Here is a 25,091-nt window from a genome sequence, read left to right as displayed (position 1 = left end):
GTCACCCTGCGCCTGAGCACGTGTGTGTGCAAACACACTGCCAGCACTGCTGCAGGGCACACGTGTGGCACACACAAACCCCCTTGCCAGCTGCGGGTGGGCACGCATGGCACCCTGCACGTGCACTCAACGTGTGTGGCATGGCACAGGGGGTACCCCTGTGGGCTCCTGGCTCCTCTTCACTTCCTGGCAGGGCTGTGGGGTTTGGGCTGGTGTTGGGTTCCTCCCCTGCGGTGCTCCCTTTGGCCACGCTCCCAGTGCCGGGGCGGCGCGTGCGTTGGGCTCTGCAAAATTGTCTCCTCTCTCTCAATGCTGTGGTTTGGCTTTGTGGGGTGAAATCAGTCCCTGGGCTTCATCTTCCTCTGTGCTGGCTGGAGGGAGAGGCTGATTCCCCAGGGGAGAGTACAGGGAGCCCCGAGGTGTGGGGAGGAGTCAGGGTCCAGTTTTGGGGTGGTGACGGTGCTCTGTGCCATCCCCTGCAGCGTCCCCTTGGAGAGATGCTCCCCGCCATGGGGGCCCTTTGCTGCTCCTTCGGAAAAGTCTCGGGGCCAGAGCGGCGCATCCCTTACATTATTCATGCTGCCGCAAGCCCCGGTGGTTGGGTTACAGCCGGAGCCCAGCCGCCAGCACCGCGCTGCCTAACTCCAGGGGTGCGGCGGGAGGCAGGAGGCAGCTCCCGCCGGGCTGCGCCGGGGCTGCCGTCCCGCCGCCCCAGCGCCATGCCAAACGGGGGGCCGCCGGCGGCCGAGGGAGCCACGCACGGGCACGAAGTGCCTCGCCAAAACCGGGCGCAGGTAAATACCCTCCCGGGGTAGGCTGCGGGGTCAGGAGCTGGGCGGTGTGCCGGGAGCTGCCTCGTGCCAGCGTGGGGCATCGTCTCCCAGGGCCCCGCCGGGGCCAGAGCATGAGAGCCCGCCACCGCCAGGATGGTTGGCAAGAAGGGGGAGCCCAAAAAGGATGCAGAGGCCAAGGGGAAGGGGGGGAAAGGGAAGAAGGGCAAGAAGGAGGCGCCCAGCGAGACGGAGGAGACCTCAGATGCGGAGCTGCTGAAGGCAGAGGAGACCGAGGAGACGGAGGTGGTGGAGGAGGAGAAGGTGGAGGAGGAGAAGGTGGAGGAGGAGAAGGTGGAGGAGGAGAAGGAGGAGGAGGCGGCTGCTGTGGAGGAGCCCAAGAAGGGGAAGGGGAAGGAGAAGGAGAAGAAGGGGGTTCTCAAGGGGGTGGTGGCGAAGAAGCCAGGCCGGGGGAAGAAAGTGCAGCTGGAGCCAGAGGAGGAGGGCAGCGAGAGCGATGCCGCGCCAGCCAAGAAGAACCTGAAAGGCACCTCCAAGCTGGTGCTGGGACTGGCGGCCAACGATGCCAAGAAGAAGAAAGGGGCCAAGGGCGCAGAGGCCAAGGGCCAGCCCAAAGCATCCGCGGAGCCTGGCCCGGCCGAGGAGGAGGAAGCGGCAGCAGCGCCGAAGGCCCGGGTGAAGCGGAGTCTCCACAGCACCTCCAAGCTCTTCATGGGCTTCAAGAAGCTGGGGTTGCGTCGGCCCAAGAAGGGGCAGTTCAAGAACACGTCCCGCTTCTTCTGGGGGCTGCAGAAGCACAGCACCAAGAAGAAGAAGAAGAAGAAGAACAAGGCAGTGCTCAAGTCCACCTCCAACCTGATGGTTCAGTTCAAGCGCGTGGGCAAGAAGAGGAAGGAGGAGGCCAGCAGCTCCCCGCCAGCAAAGCCATCCTTCCTGCTGCTGCGGCGGGGCGGGCAGGCGGCCGAGGACGGCGCGTCCCTCTTCCGCCGGCGCCCGGAAAGGAAATTCAAGCCACGGGCACAGGTGCTGAGCAAGGCGGCCGCCGCCACGGGCTGGCTGGCCAGGAAGGTGCTTTCCCGGCGTGGGCGGCTGGTGGGGGGCAGCCGGACGGCCGACGCGGCCTGGCTTTCCCGTATCGGTGCCAGGAAACTGCCGTTCCCTGCGGAAGACGAGATCCTCAGGCACCGGGCCAACATGAAGCGGATCCCCAGTGGCAGCGGGCTGTCGGCCCCCGGCGCTGTGCGGCACAGCCAGAAGAGGCGCGGCAGCATGGTGCGGCGGCCGTCATCCCGGCGGCGCTCCCAGCACGCACCTGCGGAGCCGCCGGTGCTGCGCTACGGGTGGGCCGAGGAGGAGGATGGGGCCTACAGCCGCCGCCATGGCTATGCCAAGAAGGAGGATGGAGCCTACGGCTCCCGCCGTGGCTATGCCAGGAAGGAAGATGGAGTCTATGGCTCCCGCCATGGCTACGCCAAGAAGGAAGATGCAGCTTATGGCCCCCGGCGTGGCTACACCAAGGAGGAGGATGGAGCCTATCGTCCCCATCATGGTTACACTGAGCAGGATGGAGCCTACGGCCCCTGGCGTGGCTACACCGAGGAGGAGGATGGAGCCTATGGCTCCCGGCATGGCTATGCTGAGGAAGAGGGAGGCTACGTCCAAACCCCAGCCTACCCAGCGGGGTACGGCTTTGAGGATGCAGGGCCAACCCCCTACGCTGACTACCCCGGCTACGAGACGGAGGAGGAGTATGGCTTCTATGAGGGCGGTTGGGAGGAGGGTGACCCGCCGGGGCACCCCTACAGCTACGCGGAGCTCGAGGATGAGGGACCGTTCGGTGGTGGGTCCCCCCTCGCCCTCTACGATCCTTACAGCAGCGACCCGGAGTATGGCGAGGAGGTGACGGGGCCCTTCGGCTATGGGGGGGACCCCTACGAGGACTTTGGGGAGCCCCTCACCGGGGGGTATCCGGGGGGGGAGTACCCCGAGCATCGCATCCAGTACAGTGAGGGGGGGTGGGCGTCGCACGCCCAGTCCTCCTGCAACCCCTACGCCCTGGCCCTGGAGGAGATCACCGAGGCTGAGGAGCCTGAGGAGTGGGAGGACGAGGAGGAGGAGGAGGATGGGGATTACCCCTTCTCCATCCTCAGCGCCTCCTCGCTGCGGGGCATGCGGGAGACGCTCTCCTCCAAGCTCTCCCTCAATAGGAAATTCAGGCTCTTCCCCCGGCCCCAGGTCAAGATTTTCGGCAGGGACCGCCTGGACGTCCCCCTCCTGCCGTCCCCCCACCTGCCCACCACCCGTGACGAGGATGACTACGATGAGTACGAGCCACGGCCGGCAGCTCCTAGCCCCACGGCAACCCCCAGCCGTGCAGCAGCCCCCCGACGCTGGGTTTCAGCAGCCCGGGTGTGCGGGAGCCCTCTGGGGCAGTTCCTCCAGCGTTCCCTCTCGCAGCCCTCCAGCCGCCCGCCACGGGGTGCGGGGGGATTTCGGAACCCCCGCACCCCCCAGCCCTCTTACAGACGCTCTGGCCGCAGGTTGGGGGGGATGGAGACCGCCGGTTCGGGGAGTCGGGACCCCTCCCCGCCTGCGGGGCCCTGGGGGCAGCCCCCTCCCCGAGAGCCGGGGATTACGCGGCGGCTGTCGCTCCGTAACCCCTTCGCCAACCCCGGCAGCATGCGGGGTGAGGGGCCGCGGCGATCCCCCTCCCTGGGGTCCAGCATCCGACGGTTCGGCCCTGAGCCCCCCGCCCTGCCGCCGCCTGCCCCCCGCTCCCCGGGGCCGGTGGCGAGGCGTTTGGGGGTCCCTGCGGTGGCCTCGGGGAGACCCTTGTCCCCGCGGCCCTCACGGCGGAGCAGCCCCCCCGGGCTGCCGCTCCCCCAGGCCTGGCCCCGGCTCCCCGAGCCCCCCACCAAAGCTGTGAAGCCGCTGCAGAGGACCCCCTTCCTGGCATCGACCCCCCGCCCTGGCAGCCGCCGCTTTGGCCGTCCCGGCCCCTCCTGGGATGAGGAGCTGCCCCCCTGGCAGGGTGCTGCGCAGGGTCTTGCCGGAGTGCCCCCCCCGTCCAGCCCTGCTCCCGGGACCCCTAAAACCTTCATCCAGCGCATTGGGCAGCCCCTTGCCGGGATGGCCCCCCACTCCCCTCCGTCGAGGCCGTCTCCGGCCGAAGCGGGGAGCCGCAGCCCCTCTCCGGGGCGCTCCACGGTGCAGTCCCTGGCGTCCCTGCTCGTGGGGAGCATGGCCCCCACTGAAGCCCCCCGGTCCCCACCACCCGCCCGCCGTCCCTCCTCCCGCTCCCCTTCTTGGCCCCGGCGCCCATCCCAGCGTGACGGCAGCACCCACAGATCACTGAGCCCACCGGCGGGACGCCGAGGCTGGGCCGACACCGGGCGCCCCATCCAACCCTCCATCTCCCGTGGTGACCGCAGCCCCTCACCGCAGCGTCGCACCACTTTCCCCGCACCCCGTGGCCGAGCCCCCGGCTCACCGGCCACCCCCCGCCACGGCGCTCGTGGGGTGGAGGCCATCGAGGGCGATGGGGCGGCCGGGGAGGAGGGCGCGGGGCGCTACGCGGTGGTGACGCCGCAGGTGCAGAGGTTGGGCTCCTTCCGGCGAGCGTCCCGCATGTACAAGCAGCACTGGTCCACGCAGCACGTCGTGCGGGTGCGGGAGATGCCCGACGCCTGGACGGCCGAGCAGGGTCTTCCCCGACAGCCCACCCAGCGCAGTCGGCGCTGGGCGAGCCAGCGGGGAGCCGACATCGCCCGATACTTGAGCCAGCGCTCGTCGGCGAGCAGCTGGCGGGACAGGCACCCCTGGGCGGACGGGTACCTGGGCACCAAGCAGCCCTGGCGCAGCAAGGTAACGCTGCCGGGGAGCCGCCCCTCCACGGGGGTGCCGGTGGTGGGATGAAGCTGGGGGGCGAGCTGGTTTCTGGGGTGGGGTGGCGCGTTGAGATGGCTGCCGCCTCACTGGAGCACGTAGCCACTAGTGCCGGGGGGTTTGCAGCGCCCAGGGTTGGGGGTAAGTGGCTGTGGGTGCGCTGGGTGCTGGTGGGGGTCCTGCTGCGGGGAGCAGGCTGGAGGGGGGCTGGTTATCGCCCGTTGCGTGTGTCCCCCACCCCCTGTTTGTGGCCCCTTTGGGGACACTTGACTCTCACGTATGGAAATGCTGAGACCCGATCTCCGGCTGGGCCGGGCGCGGGTGACACGCTGACCTGGCGGGTGTCCGCTTTCCTGGCCGGCCGCCAGCACGGGCTCCTGCGTGCCACCCCCCCGCCGTGTCACTCTGCATGTGGCCGTGGGGAGCAGTCCCCAGCCCCATGTCTCAGCCCCCCATCGCAGTCCCCTTTCCATCGTCTCCTCTGGAGGTGCCACCCTGCCCAGGGGTCTCTGTCACCCCCCCCCCTTGCAGCGCCCGTAGGGGTACGGATGAACCACAGGGTGTTGCGGTGGGGGTGGAACAGCCACCTCTGCCTGTTCCCACCTGCCCACGGCGAGTGGGACTGGGGCTCTCTGGGACCAGCCGTTCCTGGGATAGTCCCCAAGGACGCCTTGGTGGCCCCATGTCCCCATTCCCAGCGCTGCTGCTGTCCCCCACACATGACACTCTTCCTGGGGGACCCATTTTGGAGCCGTGGGATGCTTGCTGGGGGTCCCTGCCATCTCTGGCTGGGGGTTCCCCACTTTGGGGTCACAGATGGTGGTTTTGGGGTGGTGGCAGTGACCGGGTGGGACGCCGGAGGGGGTTGGCTGTGACGGAGCTGGACTGGGTTGCTCCGCGCAGATGCAGTCGCTGTGCAGCCTGCCCATCGTGCGGTACCAGGAGCCGCAGGAGGAGGACGGGCTGGAGGACATGACCCAGCTGGAGTAAGTCTCCCCGTTCCCTTCATCACCCACCGTGACCCAGCGCCGCAGGGGGAGCCAACAGGGCTGCAACCCCCACCCATGCACCCCACGGCCTCCGCTGCTCCCCATCCCATCCCGACACGGGGTCTGCTCCAGCCTCCCCGGGGCTGGGGACATGCTGGGGGACAGCAGACACCTCCTGTCCCCCTGCCACCCCCTAAAGCAGCCTCTGCTCCGCACCAGGGACCTGCAGGAGGCCGCGGTGCTGAGCAACATCCGGACGCGGTTCGAGCGCCAGCTTATCTACGTAAGATTAGGGGCGCACGGCGCCCCCCAAAGACCCCGGTGTTCGGGGGTGTCATCACCCTCCGTGAGCTTGCAGCCCCAAATCTCGGTCTCCCACAGACCTACATTGGCAGCATCCTGGTGTCGGTGAACCCGTATCGGCTCTACAACATCTACGGGACGGAGCAGGTGCTGCAGTACGAAGGCAGAGCCCTGGGCGAGAATCCGCCGTAAGTACCGGGGTGTCCCCAAATGTCCTACGGCAGCCCCCCGTGGGGGGACCCCCAGAACCCCCCTCGATTGCAGGGTGCTGGAGCAGCCGTATCCATGCGTGGGGATGCTGGGGGCGCATTGCCCTGTACCGGGGCAATGTGGCACGGTACCCCCCACCTCAGCCTCCCCGCCTCCTCCAGGCACCTCTTTGCCATCGCGAACGTCGCCTACTCCAAAGTGATGGATGCCAAACACAATCAGTGTATCATCATCAGGTGGGGCACGGCCCCCCACCTCGGGATGGCTCCTAATTAAGCGCTGCCCTAATTGCTGGTTGCAGGACGCTGCCACCAGCCTGGCCCAGCCCCAGGGCCTCAGGGCTGATGGGTGCTGGGTGGGTTTGGGGTGGACCGGTCATGGCCTCTCTCTGTGTTTCAGTGGGGAGAGTGGCTCAGGGAAGACCGAAGCCACCAAGCTGATCCTGCGCTACCTGGCAGCCGTCAGCCAGAAACGCAGCACTGCCCCACAGGTAAGGTGCTGCCTTGGGGACATCCTCATCCCCTAGTCCCTGTCCCCTTGTCCCCCCTCCCCACATCCTCATCCACCCCTTACATCTCCATCACTCTCTCCTTGTCCCCACGCTTCCACCCGGACCACGGCAGATAGAGGTACCGGGAGGGGGACATGTGGGCTGGGACGGTTCAAGGGGACTGAGCACTGTGGTGGCATCACTGCCACGTCACCCCAGCTGTGGAGGGACGGCGGGGGTGGGCAGCAGGAGCTTGGTGTATGCATGTGCACGGGGTCCTTGTGCTCTCCACGTCCTCGTGCAACCCGGCCGTGGTGCACACCTCGAATTTTAGCACCCACGGGTGTCTGCATGGGGCAGGAGGTGGCAGGGAGGGTGACACGGGTGGCAAGGAGGGTCCCCCCACCATGGGGACAGCCTGTGGTGTGTCCGGGTGTCTGGGCTGACCCCCTGGCAATCCCCATCACCACGGCAGATCCTGGAGGCGACCCCCTTGCTGGAATCCTTCGGCAACGCCAAAACTGTGAGGAACGACAATTCCAGCAGGTTTGGGAAATTTGTGGAAATCTTTCTGGAGGAGTAAGTAATGCTGAGCAACACCCCGCGTGGCCGGCCCCCACCCCTTTGTGTCCCCCCCGCTCCCCCGGGGGTACCCAACCCGGCCCCCAGCCCTGCTGCTGGGCTGCCCCTCGGCACACGGGGATGCTCTTGGGGACAAATTTTGGTGGGGGAAAGGAGATGTCACCTGAAGACAGGCAGTGTTTGCTGTCCCTGGGGTAGGGGCAGGGATGCTGCGCCCTGGGCTGGCACCCTGCCTGCTCCTGGTCCCCGTCGCTGTCCCCACCCTCGCTCATCCCCACTGATCCCAATGCAGGGGGGGCCCCGATTTCATCCTGGGGTGCAGCAACTCCAGCCCTCACTTGGGAGCTGGGTTGTGGGTACCTCTGTCTGCCCACAGATCCCAGTGGGGCACCTGGGGACCGGGCACTGACACCCCAAGTGCCGGGGGCAGCATCAGGGGCAGGGGGAGGCACCGGGAGTGGGGGGCACAGCCCCTGCCTGTGCCGAGGTTGCCAGCCGGGCGCCTGCTCTCGCCCCTGCAGCGGTTTGATCTGCGGTGCCATAACCTCGCAGTACCTGCTGGAGAAGTCCCGTGTGGTCTTCCAGGTGGGTGGCAAGGGGGTGCCAGGCTCTGTCCCCCCGACTCTTCTCCCTCCACCACCTCCACCCCAGCTCAGTCCTCTGCTCCCCAGGCCAAGACTGAGCGCAACTACCACATCTTCTACGAGATGCTGGCAGGGCTGCCTGCCCAGCAGCGGCAGCAGTATTGCCTGCAGGGCGCCGAGACCTACTACTACCTGAACCAGGTATCATTATCCCTGCCCAAACACCCCCCATCCCACCCCTGCTGCCTGATTTTGGGGGCCTGGCCAAGCTCAGGATGCTGGTGGGTCCCCCCAAACCCTGGGTGCTGCCCCCTGAGACGCACTGATGGCACCGAGGGGGCTATGTCAGGGTGGGAACTGTGAGATCCCCGGCAAGGACGACGCGGAGGATTTCCGTCGGCTGCTCAACACCATGGAGGTGCTGAGCTTCAGCGTGGAGGAGCAGAACAGCATCTTCCGTATCCTCTCCTCCGTCCTCCACTTGGGCAATGTCTACTTTGAAAAATATGAGGTAGCCCAAGGGGAGCCAAGCTGTGCTCCTCGGGCCCGAGTCAGGGTGCAGCGGAGTTGGGGGGGGGGGTGTGTTACCTCATCCCACTGCCTCACCGTGTCCCACAGACCGACTGCCAGGAGGTGGCCATGGTGGTGAGCGCCGCGGAGATCCGGACAGTGGCTGAGCTGCTGCAGGTCTCCCCCGAGGGCCTGCAAAAAGCCATCACCTTCAAGGTGACGGTGAGTTGGTGGCGGAGCGGCACAGGCAGGGAGGGGGGACCCTCATCCCCAGGGACCACGCCTGGTGTTGCTAAAACTCTGTCACACTGTTGGTTTTGTGCGCCCCAACCAGGAAACGCTGCGAGAAAAGATTTTTACTCCTCTGACCGTCGAAAGCGCCGTGGATGCCAGGTAGGGAGAAGCGGGGGGCTGTGCTGCAGGGGGGTGTCTGGCCCCTGGGGACGGGGTGGGAAGTGAGATGCTGGGCTGGGAAAGGGGATGGTCAGGTCCCCCGGTGTGGATTAAGATCTCCGGTGATTAAAACTGCAGCCTCGAGGGTTGCCCCACGCATGACCTGGGGCTGTGATGGGTGCTGGCTGCGGTGGTGAGGGTGTTCGTGGTGCTGTGCCATGCTGGAGCTCCAGCACTCTGGTCATCTCACCCCTTCCCAGGGATGCCATTGCCAAGACTCTCTACTCCCTGCTCTTCGGCTGGCTCACAGACCGCATCAACAAGCTGGTGTACCCACGGCAGGAGGCCCTCTCCATCGCCATCCTGGACATCTACGGCTTCGAGGTGAGCAGGATCTGTCCTGGCTCCGTCCCCCCCATCTTGCCAGCTCTGGGGATGCGGGGTCTCAGGCTCTGTGGACCTTCCTTCTGGCAGGACCTCAACTTCAACAGCTTCGAGCAACTGTGCATCAACTACGCCAACGAGTACCTGCAGTCCTTCTTCAACAAGATCGTCTTCCAGGAGGAGCAGGTGGGCCGGCGAGTAGTGCCGGGCTCTGGCCCTGTGCCGAGCATTGTCATGGGGCTGAGCGAGTGCCGGCCCCGCAGGAGGAATACCTCCGGGAACAGATCGAGTGGAAGGAGATTCCCTTCAACGACAACCAGCCCTGCATCGACCTCATCTCCCAGAAGCCCTATGGCATCCTCCGGATCCTCGATGATCAGAGTTGCTTCCCCCAGGTGAGGGGTTGCCCAGTGCTGAGGTGGTGAGGATGGCAGCACCGGGTGGTCCCTGTGACCAGGGTGACACCGTGGCCCAGGGCTGCTCTGCTCCTGGGATGTTCTGGACAACCTGGAAGACCCGCTGGGTTTCTCCAGGCTGGACAAGCCCTGGGAGGTCCCAGGTTGGTGTCACTGGAGCATCTTCCCCCAGAGGACTTGGTTTTGTAGGAATTACTGAAAACCCCCTCCTAGCTGCCCTATAAAAGAGAGAAGGGTGGTTGCACCCTCTCTGCTGATGGGGAAACTGAGGCACAGAGCAGCAGATGCCCATGACCATGCAGCTGCTTGGTGGCAGAGCTGAGAGCGGGGTCTGGCCAGTTGTCCAGTCATCCCTGTCCCAGTGCTGACATCCCTGCCCAAGCCATGTCTCACCTCACCCCCGTGTCTGTCCCCAGGCCACTGACCACACGTTCCTCCAGAAGTGTCACTACCACCACGGGATGAACCCACTGTACACGAAGCCAAAGATGCCGCTGCCTGAGTTCACCATCAAGCACTACGCAGGGAAGGTGACCTACCAGGTGTGTGGCAGTGGGATGGATGCCCAGCTGGGGTTTTAAGGATGATTAAAGAGGTTTATGGGGTTGATTCTGGACCATGGGGTGAGCGGCAGCCCAGGGGGTCTGGCTGGGGACCTCCATTCCAGCCTAGAGCTCCTTGCCTCCCCCTGCTGTGCTACTGGGCTCCTCACCATGAGGTTTTGCTCTTTGTTAGGTTCACAAATTTTTAGATAAAAACTACGACCAGGTCCGACAGGACGTGCTGGACCTGTTCATCAGCAGCAGGACCAAGGTAGGGCCCTGCCCAGCCCCGGCTCTGTGGTCCTGGGGGGACGCTGGGCACAGATGCCCCCTTCTGTACACACCACTTTTCATGTCCCCAAGTGTGTGGCCCCACAGCCAGTGAAGCCTGGGGGGGACCAGGAGCAAAGGACACCTCCAGCTCCACCCTGTGCTCTCTTTCTACGGGGTTCTCTGGGCTTTCACTCCTCAAACATTGGCACAAACAGTCACGTGGGCTGCTCTTGCACTTCCCTATCCCCATCCTGGGAATCCAGCTGCAAATAGGGAATGCGGCTCACTCAGGGCTGGGAAAAAAGGCAATGGCTGTGCTGGGAAGAGGAGCTGGGAGAGCTGCACCATCCCGGCCACCTTCCTCCTTCCTAACCCTTCCCATCTCCCCAAGGTGGTGGCCAACCTCTTCTTCGGCCATGCCCAGGTGGTGGCCCGGCAGAGGAGCCTGGTCAGGAGGAGCAGCACCAGGACACGGCGCTACAAGGCCCCGACTGTGGCCGCCCGGTTCCAGCAGTCGCTCCTGGACCTGGTGGAAAAGATGGAGAGGTCAGGGCAGGCAGGGTGACAGCCAGGCCATGCACCGGGCTGGCAGGAGCAGGGTGACAGCCAAACCCACGCCCAAAGCGGCTGGGCTGACTTTGTCCCCTGTCTGATGGGGTCTCTCCGATGCAGGTGTAACCCCTTCTTCGTGCGCTGTCTCAAACCCAACAACAAGAAGGTGAGAGCCGGCCCATGGTGATGCCGGTGCTGCCTGCCCTCGCCGGCACGGGCAGCACGGTGGGCGCGTGGTGGGCAGGGCTCTGCCTGCAGGGCCACTGAGGCTTTTCCCCCTCTCCTCCCCAGGAGCCGGGGCTCTTCGAGGCCGACGTGGTCAGCAGCCAGCTGCGCTACTCGGGGATCCTGGAGACAATCCGCATCCGCAAGGAAGGCTTCCCCATCCGCATCCCCTTCCTCGTCTTCATCGACAGGTGCCTGGGGGCTGCGGGGTGGACACCGTCATCCCAGTGAGGGGAGACCACAGAGCTTGTGGGTGTTTTGGGGGGGCAGCGTTTGGGCCAGGGTTCCCCACGGTGGGAGCTGGGAGCCCCCCGCTTTGGTGCGCAGTGCCAGGAGAAGCTGCTTTACCAAGGAGGGGCCACGCGGGTGTCCCAGTGGGGTCCTGCGCGGTGACGGTGACGGTGTCGCGGGGTCACCCAGGTACCGCTGCCTCGTCGACATGTGGTCCAACGTCATTCCCAACGGGGCCAACTGTGTGGAGATGCTGAGGAACCTCTGCCCCGTCAACCCCAGCATGTACTACGTTGGCGTTAGCAAGGTACCGTCCTGGGCAGGGGGCTTGGCCCCGGTGATGCCCTGGGGGAGGGAGGCCAAGGTGGGGGGGGCTCACCTCATTGCTGCCCCCTCCCAGCTTTTCCTGAAGGAGCAGCTGTACCAGGCACTGGAGAGCAAGCGAGCCCGTGCCCATCACCTTGCCGCGCTCACACTCCAGCGCTACGCTCGCACTTTCTTCATCAAGAGGCGCTTCCGCTCCCTCCGCCGAAAGATTGTCCTCCTGCAGACCCGGGCACGGGGTTACCTGGCCAGGTGGGGGTCCTGGGAGGGGGGGGCGGGAGGGCACTGATGGGTGGCAGAGGGTGACGGGTGCCCTCCCACAGGAAGCGGTACCGGCGCATGCGGCGCACGCTCATCAAGTTCAGGTCGCTGGTGCACATCTACGTGAACCGCCGGCGGTACCTCAAGGTGAGGCGGGGGGCTGGCACATCCCAGGGGGGTCCTGGGCACCCACTCCCACCCTCCTGCATGCTCGGTGGTGGGTCTCGATTGCCTCGGATTGGGCACGGTGGCACCTCCAACCCCTGAGCCTCTCCCCAGACCCCATCACCACCACCTCCTCCATGTCCCATGGGGCAGGGTCAGTGCTTCTGTGGGGTGAAAGCCTGGTGATGCCAGGGGGGCAACGGCACTCCAGGGGGGTCCAGCTGCCTCCAGGTCTCTCTCCCTCCCGCCCGGCGGGGGCTCAGTATGACTGCTCTGCTTGCAGAGGAAGGAGGATGCCCGCCGGCGCGCGGAGGAGGAGAAGGAGAGGATGAAGCAGGTAACGGGGTGCGGACGTGCAGCACTGCGGGGAGCACACATGTGTCCTCGTCCCTACCACGTGCTCACCTGTCCCCATGCTACTGGCTGAGGCACCCATGGGTGCTGGGGCAGGGAGCAGTGTGGCAAGTGGGTGCATCCCTGTGCTGTGCTGGCAGGAGCTGACGAGGAGGGAGGTGGTGGACGTCACCCACCTGGAGATCCCAGCTGAGCTGATGGGGCTGCTGGAGGCCGCCGCAGGTGAGCGGGTCCTGCACCGCCACCGGCGCCGCTCCCAGCCCCTTGTCCCCATCCCCTCGGCTGTGCCATAGCTGCCCGCTGTGCCGTAGCCTCCCGGGAGGTGAACGCCGGCTGTGTGGTCCTGGTGCCACCGCCGGCAATGAAGCCCGACTCCCAGCTCACCCTCCCGCTCGACATCAACGACTACCCCATGGCCAAGTACGTGCGGGGCCACTTCCAGGTAAGGTGGGCGCCACGGCCCGGCAGCGGGGAGCCTGCCCCGATGGGCAGCCAGCTTTCGGGGAGTCCTCGGCGCCCCGGTCATGGCTGAGCGGTTAGGTTCAGGGTCCCCGTGGTGGCTCTGCCCGGCGGCTCCCCGCACCATCCCACCGGGCTCTGCCCCGGCTTCGGCCCCTGGGATGCCGCCGGGTGCGAGAGGGGCCGGATCCGGGGCGGCTGCGGTGCTGCAGGGAGCCGGCCGCCGCCTCCCTCCCTCCCCGTGGGTTCCTGTCGTCTCCAGAGGCCGGGGGGACCCCGCTGAGGTTATCGGAGAGAGACCCGCCGAGCCCTCCTGGACGCCCGACGCGGGGCAGATCTGGAAACGCTGGGGCGGGAGACCAGGTCGCTTTGCTCCCAGGACTCTGGCCCCATCCCCAGTTGCTTGGCCCCCATCCTCTTCCTCAGCCCCTATTTTTGCCGTGTGTTTCCCAGTCCCTGGGGCATCCCAACGACAACACCAGGGTCAGATCCTGCTTTCAGCCTCACTGAGGTGCCGGCATCTCTGGTGCTGCCAGCACAGCCTGAGCCCATCCCTGCCCTGCTGCTGGGCCCCATCCTGCACCCATAGTTCCCATAGTCCCTATCCAGCATCAACGCCATGCTCAGCGCCGTGGGGCTGGACCCTCGTGGCCTGAGGCTGTCCCCGGGGCCCGAGTAGCCACGGGTGCGGGTGTCACCGCAGGAACCGGCGTTCGGGATGCTGACAGCCCCACTGGTGGCCCCCCTCACCCGGCTGGACGAGGAGCTGTGCCACGAGGCGCTTAGCCTCTTCCAGCTGGTAGGTGGGACAGCGTGGGACCCAGCACCGCGGTCCCCTCCCTTCTCCCTGCCCAGGGCTGGAGGGAGGACCTGGCTGTCCCCATGACAGATCCTGCGGTTTATGGGGGACCCAGGGCTGGGCGGCCCACAGGAGACCCTCTTCGGCAACTACATTGTGCAGAAGGGGCTGTCGGCGCCGGGGCTGCGGGACGAGCTCCTGGCACAAGCCGCCAACCAAGTCTGGCGTAACACCAACGTCAACAATGAGGAGCGGGGCTGGCTGCTGCTGGCCACCTGCCTCAGCGCCTTCCCCCCCTCCACCACCTTCGACAAGTACCTGCTCAAGTGAGCCGGGGCTGGGGACAGGGACCGGGGCTGGCTGGGACCCTCGGGGACAGTCTGGCGCTCCTGCCTGGGGACACTGCTGGGTGGCTTCTGGGTGTCCCTGGGCCAGTCTGGCACATGTGCCTGAGGATGCTGCCCAGGTCCCAGCAGGTCCCTTCAGGATTCTTGGGCCAGCCTGGCATGCATGCCCAGGGATGCCACCCAGGTCCCTCTGGGGATGCTCTGAGGTTCCTCTGTGGTCCCCAGGGCCAGCCTGGCACATGTGCCCAGGGATTATGCTCAGGTCCCTCCAGGATCCTTGGGCCAGCCTGGCACACGTGCCCAGGGATGCCACCCACGCCCCACTGGGGATGGTCTGAGGTCCCTCTGTGGTCCCCAGGCCCAGCCTGGCACATGTGCCCAAGGATTATGCTCAGGTCCTTGCAGGAATGCTCTTAGCCCCTCTCTGGTTCCCGGGGCCAGCCTGGCACATGTGACTGGGGATGCTGCCCGGGTCCCTCCAGGATCCCTCTGGCCAGCCTGGCACCCAGAACCCACCGGGGATACTCTGAGGTCCCTCTGTGTTTCCTGGGTCCAGCCTGGGCCAGGTCCCTCCTGCAGCATCCTCCCCTCCTCCCAGGTTTGTCTCTGACTACGCCTTTGCTGGCTACAAGCCGGTGTGCCAGCGCAAGCTGATGCACGCCATGGCACGGTCGCAGCTGGGCACGGCGGCCGCCCGTGCCTACCCACCCTCACTGCTGGAGTGGACGGCGAACCGGCAGCAAGCCAGCATGGCGCTCGACCTCCACTGCTTCAACGGTGCGGGGCAGCATGGGGCTGGGGGCACGGGGGCGTGAGTGTCAGTCCCAGCTTGACCACCCTGCCACTGTCATGGGCAGGAGGGGGACTAGTGGGCACCCGCTCACCACCTGTCCCTCCCCAGGTGACCAGTTCTCCTGCCCCGTCCACTCCTGGAGCACGGGCGAGGACCTGGCAGGGGATGTCCTGAAGCACAGGTACCCACCGGCTTGGCAACCCCCGCCCCCAGTGGGGTGACCACGGGGCACAGCATCACCCTGAGGCCATTTTGGGTGACCCCAAGATCTGGGAGCCAGGATGCCCAGCTCACGGGCAGAGTGTCCCCATGGATCCGGGACACCGCTGGCAGCCCGTGCCCGTCCCAGTGTCCCACTGTTGGCAGGGGGCTGGCGGATGGCTGGCGTGGCTGGTCCGTGGCCATGAAGGCGGGTGCCCAGTGGGCTGAACTGGCTGGTCATGACTATGTCCTGGACCTCATCTCTGACCTTGAGCTACTCCGGGGCTTCCCCAAACAGAAGTCCTGCTTCCTCGTCGCATGGGAGGGGGCTGAGAGCCACGGCGGGGACAGCCGGGCGTAGGTACCCGGGCAGGGACGGGTCCCCCACTGTGGGGCTGGTGGGGGACACACCGGCACCAGGCTAGATGGGTGCTGGCAGAGGCGTGGGTCGTGGTCCTGGAGGGGGATCTGGCACCCAGTGGGTGCATGATGATCACACCCTCCCTCTCTGCAGGGTGCTGGGACATGGCTTGGATTTGGATGAAGTGCCTCCTCCCCCCGCCGTGAAAGCCCCCACGCTGCCATCCACGGAGGGGTACCACCCCCACGGTAGGGCATCAACCCCCCCCCCCGGCCCCCCAGCGCTGCTGCTGGTGAAGCTCTGCCACCAGCAGCTCATCCCTCCTCATCCCCCAGCAGATGGGGAATTTGGGGAGCCGCGCAGCCAGAAGGGTCTGGACCGGTACCTGGACAGCCTCTTCGACCCCGTGCTCTCCTACGGCAATGGGGTGAGAGGGGCATCCCCCCCACCCGATGCAGAGGGAGTCCAGCATTTTGGGGGTGCAGGTGGCTTGACCTCCGTCCCCCCCAGGAGCTGGAGAAGCCGGCCGCTGTCTCGCAGAGGATGAAGGGAGGAGGGGGCACGGGAGGGGGGGACAGCGGCGGTGATGCCAACCGAAACGCACCCCCCGTGCCTGCGGAGACGCGTCACCCAAGGGGTGAGTGCCCCGAGTGCTCCGACCCAGCTCCCTGCCTCAGTTTCCCCAGTCCCTGGTGTGGGGGGACATCCCCGCACCCCGCAGCTACGGGGCTGCAGGACACCCTGGTTGAGCTCCCTCTCCTCCTTTGCCATCGCAGGCGCGGAGCCAGCCCCGTCCCCACAGCACCATGCAGATGCCAACCAGCCTCCTGGGCCCCCGGTCAGTGGAGGGGGGCTGGGAGGGGCCAAGAATCCTCTGTGGGGCAGCTCCCCGAGGATGGGGGCAGCTTGGGGGGTGCTGGATGCTCACGGCACGGTGTCCCTCGCAGGGCAGAGCAGCAGAGGGGATACCAGGCCGTGCCCCCCAGCCCCGGCCCTACTTGCAGAAAGCCGGTAAGAGGTCCCAGTCCAACGAGGTGGCAACGGGGGCTCCCGGCACCCACTGTGCCCCAGGTGTGAGGGTGGTGCCCAGCCCCCCCCACCCTGAGCCACGTGCTTGGCCCCGCAGCACCCATGGGCCAGCGGTGGCCGGGTGAGCCTGTGCGACATTCCCGGCTCAACTCGGAGCAATTCCCACGACCCACCCATGACATCCGCAACATCATCCGGCAGTGCCAGCCGGCCCCGCGTGGCTCCCAGCCCCCCAGGTACCCAGCCCAGCCCCCCTGCGAGCCACCTGCGGGCTTCTCCTGATGGCGGGGTGCAGGGGATGCTGGGGTGCAGGTGATGGCAGGGTGCAGGTGATGTTGAGGTGTAGGTAATGCTGGGGTGCACCTGATGCTGGGGGTGCAGGTGATGCTGGGGTGCAGGTGATACCAGGACACAGGTGATGCTGGGGTGCAGGTGATACCAGGACACAGGTGATGCTGGGGTGCAGGTGACACCAGGGTACAAGCAATGCTGGGGGTGCAGGTGATGCCGGGGTGCAGGCGATGTGGGGTGCTGTCTCTGCAGCAAGCTCTTTGGGAAGAAGCTGGACCCCCATGAGGAAGCCATGCAGATCCTGAAGGAGCAGCTCTCAGCAGCCCAGGTGCCAGCGGCACTGGTAGGGATGCAGCCACCCCCGCGACCCCCTCCCAGCCTGGGGGAGCCACTGGCCCCGACCGCAGCCCGATCTCTGCCTCACAGGGGCCCAAGGAGACGGTGGCCGCAGTGAAGCCGGTCACCAGCAGCAGGTACCAGCTGCGAGTACCGACGGGGCGTCCGGTGGCCTCCCGGCCCCCAGGTATTGCAGGGCAGAGCAGCAGCACTGGGGGGGCCAGGGGGGTGGAGTGGGGGGGCACCTCGTCTTCCTTGGTGGCACCGGGTGATGCCTGAGGTGGCCAGACATGGGTTCAGCTCTGTGGCATCCTCGTGGGATAACCACTGTGCCTGGTTAAACCCTCCCTGCCCCACAGCTGGCCCCGTGCCTCAGTTTCCCCGGGGGGAGAGGGGCTGTTGGTGGTTGCCCCCCCGCACCCCGGGACGTGCAGGATTTTCCATCCCTCTGCAGTCTTCGTCTCACGGGAGCTCCCGTCCGAGGCGCAGCAGGTCCAGACCCAGCTGCACCGGAGCTGCAGCGAGGATTTCTACACCTACCACAACGTACCCTGGAAAATATACATCCGCAAGGAGGTACAGGGCTGGGGGGGGGGGAACATGGGGACAAGGGGGGTGTCAAAGAGGGAGAAAGGGGGCTTTTCACCGAGCCCGAGGGCCTGTGGGGTGGCCCACACAGCTGGTCTCCCTCCTGGCAGGTTTTTTACCCCAAGGACAGCATCAACAACCCACTGCTGCTCGACCTCATCTTCCGGCAGGTGAGGCAGGGAGCTGGCCCCCAACTCCCCCCGCCCAGGGTGTCCCCTGGGAGCTGGGGTATCCCCCCCCACACTGGGGTAACGGCTCCTCACCCCCTTCCCCAGATCTTCAATGACACGCTCTCCGACACCTGCATCCGGATCAGCCAGGAGGAGCGGCTCCGCTTGAAATCCCTCTTCGGTAACCCCCGCCTGCACCCCAACGTCCTGCTGCTCCCGGGCTGGGGGCTCCCACCCGGGGTCACAAACCTGGGGGGCTCCCACCTGGGGGGCCCAAACCTGGGGGGCTCACACTCAGCCACGCCCATGCCCATCCTCATCTCCTGGGCATCTCTGAGCCACAGCCAGCTGCTTAAAGCCGGGGTAGTTTTGCCTCTAAATCCAACGAACCCCTCCGTGATTGAGTGCTCCACAAAGTCACGAGCTGTGTCAGGTCTCAGCCAGGCTCGCTGCATTATGGGGTGCCAGTTTAGCGGGGGACACCTGTCTCTCCATCACGGTCCTGCCAGGCTTGGGAAGGGGATGAGTATCCCAGCTCTCGCTGTGAAGCCTCTGCCCAGATCTGCCCCCCCGGGCAGGGGGGGACGCTCATCAGGGGGTATTTCTCCCCACAGCGGCAAACAAGTTGGACTCCTTCAGCCCTGTGGCCACCGAGAGCGTCAAGCGAGAGATCATCGCCGCGGCCCGGGATGGCTGCGAGGTGTATTTCTCACGCCTCTTCCCCGCCACGGTGAGGGTCCGGCCGCGGGGCAGGTCGGTGTGGGGGGGCACTGCAGCCCCGTGTCCCCCCGCTCCAGGCTGAGGTAGCGTCCCGGCCCGCAGGGCAGCGTGGGGACGGGTGTGCAGATCGTGGCCGTGTCCCACGCTGGCATCAAGCTGCTGCGGCTGATGAAGGGCACCAACGTCCCCGGGGAGCAGCTGCGGGTGCTGCGGGCGTACAGGTAGGGGCGAGGAGCCCGGGAGGTCAGGGTGGGGTGGGTGCTGTGGGTGCTGGGTGTTTCAGCCTCCCCTCGCCCTGCCCCAGCTACGCCGACGTGCTGTTTGTGGCCACCCCGACCAGGAATATGTTGGAGTTCAACCTAAGCAGCGAGAAGCTCATCCTCTTCTCCCCCAAAGCCCCCCAGGTCAAGGCCATGGTCGACCACTTCATCACGGAGCTCAGGAAGGTGGGGGGGCAGGGATTGTGCCCTGGGGCCAGGGGGGGCATGTCCTGCCTGTGTGTCCACTTTTGGGGTGCTGGGGTGGGCAGCAGAGAGCACCCTGCAAATGGGACCGTGCTTGGGGTGAGGGGGGATTGGGGGGGCACCCTGGGGCGGTCCTACCGCTGTGGGTGCTCAAATCCCTTGTGGTGGGTGGGATGTGGGTGTGTGTGGCGGTGCCTGCGTGCACGGGCTGTGCCACCCCCTCCTCTGTGCCCAGGACTCCCAGTACGTGGTGGCCGTGAGGAATTACAGCCCGGACGACAGGCGCCAGCTCAGCTTCCACAAAGGGGACATCATCCACCTGCAACCGCTGGAGCGCCCCGAGAGAGGTGAGCAGCCCCCCACAGCCCCCCATGCCCAAATGCCCTCGATGAGGGGCACAGGGGCAGCAATATTGATGGCTTCACCAGCCCTGGGAGGTTGCTGTGCCCTGGCCTGCATCCTGTGACACTCCGTGTCTCTGTGATGTCCCCACAGACCACTACTATGGCTGTGTGGTCCGCAAGAAGGTGATGTACCTGGAGGAGCTGAAGACGGGCACCCAGGATTTTGGTGGGTGTCGTGCTGTGCCCACACGTGTCCCCGCTGCGCGTACACTGCCCCGAGCCATGTCCCCTCCTTGGGCTGGGGCATGGGGCCAGATCCTGCCTCTGTCACCCCTCAGCAGGATGGTTTGGGCTCTTTTTGGCACCGACCTGATGCAGGGGATGCTCCCCTGTGGTTCCCACCCTGGTGGCACCGGGTGCTGCCTGACGTTCCTGCAGGCAACAGGCTTTGTGGCCCCTGGTCCGTGCCTTTACCTTGAGCGATGCCAAACCGCAGCTGTTTCCACCCAAAACTTGCAGTCAGACCCCCTGGAAAGGGCTCAGGGTGCAGGGGGCAGGAGAAGAGGCTTTTTGGAGGGTGACCCCCAGGGCTGCCAGCCCAGGGCCATCCCCACCATCTGCCCGGCGCAGGGTGGAAGTTCGGGGCCATCCATGGCAGGTCGGGGCTCTTCCCCACCGAGTATGTCCAGCCCGTCGCGGCCCCTGACTTTGTCCACTTGCCCGCGGAGAGGAAAGAGGAGCCCAAGGACAAGCAAGGCAAGGTGGCAGCTTCGGCGGCCGTGGCTGCAGCCGTGGCTTCCACTGCCGTGGCCCAGGAGCTGGATCGGAAAACTGAGGTGGGTGCTGGCCCGGGGCCGTTGCTGGCACGGTGCCGGCTGTGCCCAGCACCCACCGCTCCGCTCCGCAGGTGTCCCCCGCCAGCACGGCCTTCGCCGACGGTCCGGAGGGTGACAGGGGCGAGCGGCTCGGGGCCAGTGCAGGGACCTGTCCCATGCTGGCCTTCGCCCGGCGGTACTTCCGCGCAGCACGGCACGGGAGCGTGTGAGTGCCCGGCAAGGGGACGGGGACACCCCACGGTGGGGACACCCATGCCCACACATTCCCTTGTCCCTCTCCCAGGGAAGCCTGTGGGACGAAGGCCAAGAGGGATGTGCCCGATGTGCTGGAGGTGCTGATGTTCAGCAAGGTAGCCCCGTACCACTGCCCTGCTGTCACCCACGGGTCCCCCTGAGGTCCTGGCGTGTTCAGGAGCTCCCCAAATGCCACCCCAACCTCCATCCCATCCCTCTGGCTGCTCCCGGGAGCTGACCCTCTCCCCCTCCAGACCCCCATCCAGGAATCACTCATCGAATTTGTGGATGGTGGCATCAGCAAACTGGCCGCTGAGGCTTTTCAAGGTAGGTGGGGGGGCACAAGCACCCCGTCCCCCTGCCCCACGGCCATCCCCAGCCCCATCTTGGAGGAGGGTGGCAGCAGGACCGGGGTGGGCAGATGGGGCGGCCCCGGGGGTGGTTTAGCTCCTCTGGTCCCACTGCCCCGTGTACCTGCGATGTTGCCCACATCCTGGGGAGCGTGTCCCCAGGGAAGGGACAGGGTGAGCTGTGTCACTGAGTGGCTTTGTCATCCCCAGCCGTGATGAAGTTCATGGGTGACCACCCTCTGCGGGGGCAGACAGAGCTGGATGCCATCTGCACCATCCTCAAGGTAAATCCCCCGCTGGGGCTGGGAGTCCTGGGGGTGGCCTGGTCAGGAGGGTGGCAGCTGGGGACATCCCCAGCAGCAGAGCGAGCCGTGCCTGTCCCCAAGCTGTGTGCGGAGAACGAGGTCCTGCGGGACGAGCTGTACTGCCAGATCATCAAGCAGGTCACCAACAACACCAGCTCCAAGCCGTGAGTTCCTGCACCCCCACACTGACCACCCTGGCTGGGACAGCAGAGGCTGGTCCTGGGGACACTTGTGTCCCTGGCTGGGTTGAGATGCCCCAACATGGGGATAGATTTGAGCTGCTGGCTCAGCCCCAGCTCCTCTCGGCAGGGACAGCTGCCAGAAGGGCTGGAGGCTGCTCTACATCCTCGCTGCCTACTACAAGTGCTCTGAAGTGCTCAGACCCTTCGTCCTGGCCTTCCTCCAGGGTGCCAGCAGCCACCCCGAGCTGCCTTTCCAGGGTAGGGGCTGTGCACACCCCAAGGTGCTTGGGGGCACGGTGGGGAAGGACACCTGGGGGTGTCACGGGGCTCCGGGGGTACTTTAGCAGAGCCACCATGATGGGTCAGCCCTGTCCTTCACCCCGGTCCCTGTCCCCGCCAGGCATCGCCAAAGCCTGCGAGCAAAACCTGCGGAAAACTCTACAGTTCGGCGGCCGCAGACTCTTCCCCAGCAGCATGGAGCTCAGGGCCATGGTGGTGAGGCTGGGTGCTCATGGGTGCCCCTGGGGCACGGGGCAGGGCTGATGCCAGCTTGAGATTCCGCCCCCCGAGGTTCCAGATCCCCTCCCCCCCAGACACTGCCCTGGAGCTGAGCTGATTGCAGGGAGCACGGTCCTTTCTGGGCTCTGCTCTCCAGTGGCACCGCTTTAGGGGTGCCCTGAGCTTTCAGGGGTCCCCAGTGGGGATGCAGATCTGTGCACGTGGGGTGGGGGGCATGATGGCTCACCCAGACAGGATGGGCAAGATACAGGGTGATCCCCATGGGATGGTCCCTGTGGGATAGCTTGGGGATTTGGGGTGTCCTTTGAGGGTCTTGCTGTGCAAAGGGCCCCCCCACCCCTGCACCCCAACATGTCCTCCCCACGCAGGCTGGGCGCAGCGCCAAGCGCCAGCTCTTCCTCCTGCCCGGTGGCATCGAGAGGCACCTCAAGATCAAGACGTGCTCGGTGAGTCGGAGCGGGCAAGAGGCTCGGTGCACCCCGGGCTCACAGTGACCCCCCGGTGTGAGCACCCCAAGGGCATGGATGTGGCGGGGGGCTGCACCCCTCGGCTGTCCCCGAGCTGGGGGACTTTGTTCTTTGGGAAAGGGAGATCCCGTCCCTGGGGACCTGCACGGGATGAGACCCAGTGCAGGACCTGAGCATGGTGGGGGGACGTGGCAGCCTCCCAGCTGCTTGTCCCCACGCCCAGGTGGCTCTGGACGTGATCGAGGAGCTGTGCTGTGAGATGGGGCTGCAGCACCCCGAGGCCTTTGACGAGTACATCCTCTTCGTGGTGACCGACAGAGGTGAGGGGCTGGTGGGGACCGGCCTGCCGTGCCGTCGGTGGGTGCCACGCGCGGTGGCCGTGCTCAGGCTCCCGGGGCGGCGCAGGGCAGAGCGTGCGGCCACTGACCCGTCGGGAATACGTCCTGGATGTGGTCGCCGAGACGGAGCGCCGGGACGCCAGCTACACCTTCTGGTGCCGCCGTGTGGTCTGGAGCCAACCCCTCAAGTTTGACAACGAGCTTTATGTCACCGTTCACTACAACCAGGTCGGGCCACCCCACCAGACTCCCCCGGGGTCACCTCCTTGTCCCCCTGCCTGGAGGCGTGCCCCGTCCCCAAGCCGTGTCCCTGCGCTCTGTCCTGCCTCAGGTGCTTCCCGACTACCTCAAGGGGCTGTTCACCGTCCTGCCGCCTGCGAGGCCGGGAGAGCAGCACTTCCCACACGTGGCCAAGCTGGCCGCCCTCCAGCACCGAGCCAAGGACCGCCACCACCTCCCCACTGCGTACGGACGGGCCAGGGGGTCGGGGGGGGGGCAGGGGGTGCACGTCCCATGGGGTGACATGCCTGACCTCCGGCTCCCCGCAGGCGGGAGGTGCAGGACTACGTCCCCCCGCAGCTCTTCCGCCTGCTGAAGGCCCAATCCTGGCTCCAAATGGTGACCCAGCACATGCAGCAAGCCCAGGCGCTCAGCGCCCACCAGGCCAGGGCACAGTTCCTGGGTGAGCAGGCACAGGACACACAGGGATGGGGAGGTGATGCTAACGAGGACTCAACGCTAATGAGGACGCAATGCTAATGAGGATGCAAGGCTGCCAGTGTTGATTGTGTCCTCCTAAGGAGGACACACCGCTAATGAGGATGCAGTGGTGCTGGGGATGCAGTGGTGCTCTGGATGTGACGCTGACTGTGTCCTCCTAATGAGGACACAATGCTAACGAAGAGAAGATGCTGCTGGGTGGCTCCCCCGGGACAGGCTGACCTTAGCGTGGAGCTGAGGGTGCTACACATGGGGGGCAGGACAGGCTGCTCCCAGGTCCCATGCTTGGTCACCCACTTTCCCAACAAGCTGCAGCGGGGCCCTTTGGCTGCTCCTGGGTTCAATCCTGTTCCTAGTCCAGAGCTTGAAGTGGTGCAAGGCTCTGGGAGCCGACCCAGCTCCTGCTAGGCATGGGGCTGGCTGGGACCCTCCACAGAGTGCGAGCCACCCCGGGGAATGGGCAGGAGGGGGGGACAGCGGGCGCTGAGACCCCATCCTCCACCCCGCAGGGCTGCTGAGCGCCTACCCCATGTTTGGCTCGTCCTTCTTCTACATCCAGAGCTGCAGCAACAACGCCATCGTCTCGCCCTGCATCCTGGCCGTCAACCAGAACGGCCTCAACTTCCTCAGCAAGGAGACCCACGTAGGTGGGGGGCTGTGTGTGTTGGGGGGGCACAGGGTCCCGTGGGCACCACCCGGCCCTCCTGTTCCTGTTGCAGGGACAGAGCCAGGCAGCACCGCGAGATGTGAAGGCAGGTTGGGGGGTGACGTCCCTCTCTGCAGGGGACAGGGTCCCCGAGTTTGCTCCAGGTCTACCTGCCCGTGCCCACCCTCCGCGGGGAGAGGGGACTGCATCGCTGGCACCCTGCATCCCGCTCCCATCTGCACCCGCTGTGGTCCTCGGTCCCCTTGGTGGGGTCCCTGGGGTACACGGGCCACCCCCTCTGTCCCCCCCGCAGGAGCCCGTCGCCAAGTTCTCGCTGAAGGAGATCCAGTCGACGCGGACGCAGCGGCCGACGGCCGGATCCAGCTACCCCTACGTGGAGATCACGTTGGGCGACCTCCTGCCCCAGGGCATCACCCAGCTGCAGCTGGAGCAGGTAGGGGACACTTGGGGGGGGGTTCGGGGGGGACCCTGCCGGGGTTCTCGCCATGGTGGCACGGCCACCCACGGCGTGTCCCCCCCTCGCCAGGGCCTGGAGCTGTGCCGCGTGGTGGCCGTGCACATGGAGAGGCTGCTGGGCGCCCGGGAGAAGAGGCTGACGCTGCCGCCCAGCGAGATCACCCTGCTCTGAGCTCGCCGCGGGGGGACCCCCGCCCCCCCGCCGCGGGGCACGGAGGATGCACCGATCCCGGGGGGGCCCCGGCCTGGCCGGTGGCTGCCGTCCCCCCATCCCCTTCGCGCTGCTCACGCTGTTGCTTTGGGGGTTTTATACACGCCCGTGAGCCCGCCTCGACTCAGCGTCGATGGTTTTGTGCTGCGCTCGCTGCTGGGGGGGTGGGTTTCCTCCCCCCCTCAGTACCTCAGTTTCCCCCATCCCCGTGCCTCAGTTTCCCCGTGGCCCCACGCATCAGCTTCCCCCAGCCCTGTGGCTTCCCCGCCGGCAGCCCGGGGGGGTTCTCCTGTGACACCCCCCCCCCAGCCCTCCGCTGTCCCGCTCCCTCCCCCCCGCCAGGGGGCGGTCGCGCCCCGCCGCCGCGCCCCCGCAGGCACCTCGGCGGCCACCCCAACCCTTCAACCTCCCACCCGCCCCCGCGCCCCGTTAGGCCCCCG

The 25,091-nt window shown here is 66.4% G+C and overlaps 1 protein-coding gene across 1 annotated transcript; it reads left to right on the top strand.

Moving 5' to 3' along the window:
• Nucleotides 1–926: 926 nt before the first annotated feature.
• Nucleotides 927–24,769, top strand: MYO15A (myosin XVA). Its single transcript, XM_074885808.1, has 65 exons — nucleotides 927–1,079; nucleotides 1,125–2,237; nucleotides 2,310–4,655; nucleotides 5,580–5,662; nucleotides 5,885–5,948; nucleotides 6,047–6,156; nucleotides 6,340–6,414; nucleotides 6,578–6,668; nucleotides 7,144–7,247; nucleotides 7,772–7,835; nucleotides 7,922–8,035; nucleotides 8,184–8,345; nucleotides 8,453–8,566; nucleotides 8,679–8,737; nucleotides 8,998–9,121; nucleotides 9,212–9,307; nucleotides 9,385–9,516; nucleotides 9,954–10,079; nucleotides 10,273–10,350; nucleotides 10,744–10,898; nucleotides 11,025–11,070; nucleotides 11,196–11,320; nucleotides 11,550–11,667; nucleotides 11,761–11,936; nucleotides 12,008–12,092; nucleotides 12,394–12,447; nucleotides 12,605–12,686; nucleotides 12,776–12,906; nucleotides 13,627–13,722; nucleotides 13,813–14,048; nucleotides 14,668–14,846; nucleotides 14,971–15,043; nucleotides 15,229–15,420; nucleotides 15,578–15,672; nucleotides 15,760–15,851; nucleotides 15,935–16,061; nucleotides 16,201–16,262; nucleotides 16,372–16,435; nucleotides 16,551–16,689; nucleotides 16,997–17,087; nucleotides 17,171–17,267; nucleotides 17,535–17,656; nucleotides 17,779–17,838; nucleotides 17,944–18,019; nucleotides 18,453–18,568; nucleotides 18,661–18,779; nucleotides 18,863–19,004; nucleotides 19,258–19,369; nucleotides 19,518–19,592; nucleotides 19,997–20,202; nucleotides 20,274–20,407; nucleotides 20,486–20,552; nucleotides 20,691–20,763; nucleotides 20,997–21,070; nucleotides 21,173–21,255; nucleotides 21,401–21,531; nucleotides 21,674–21,768; nucleotides 22,161–22,238; nucleotides 22,483–22,579; nucleotides 22,665–22,825; nucleotides 22,929–23,062; nucleotides 23,146–23,279; nucleotides 23,827–23,960; nucleotides 24,277–24,417; nucleotides 24,511–24,769. Exons 1-65 carry the CDS (start codon nucleotides 927–929, stop codon nucleotides 24,610–24,612), a joined length of 10,389 nt encoding a protein of 3,462 aa, XP_074741909.1. The 3' UTR covers nucleotides 24,613–24,769.
• Nucleotides 24,770–25,091: the final 322 nt, after the last annotated feature.

This window comes from Strix uralensis, chromosome 16 (assembly GCF_047716275.1).
Source record: "Strix uralensis isolate ZFMK-TIS-50842 chromosome 16, bStrUra1, whole genome shotgun sequence".
Taxonomy (NCBI): Eukaryota; Metazoa; Chordata; class Aves; order Strigiformes; family Strigidae; genus Strix; species Strix uralensis.
Note: the sequence above shows the minus strand (reverse complement) of the source record. Positions and strands in the feature narration are given on the sequence as shown.

Coding starts and splice junctions, on each gene's coding strand:
- MYO15A (XM_074885808.1), top strand. CDS start 927: ATGGTTGGCAAGAAGGGGGAGCCCAAAAAGGATGCAGAGGCCAAGGGG. Junction 15,852..15,934: donor TGCTCTCCTACGGCAATGGG/GTGAGAGGGGCA, acceptor CGTCCCCCCCAG/GAGCTGGAGAAGCCGGCCGC. Junction 19,005..19,257: donor TCATCACGGAGCTCAGGAAG/GTGGGGGGGCAG, acceptor CTCTGTGCCCAG/GACTCCCAGTACGTGGTGGC.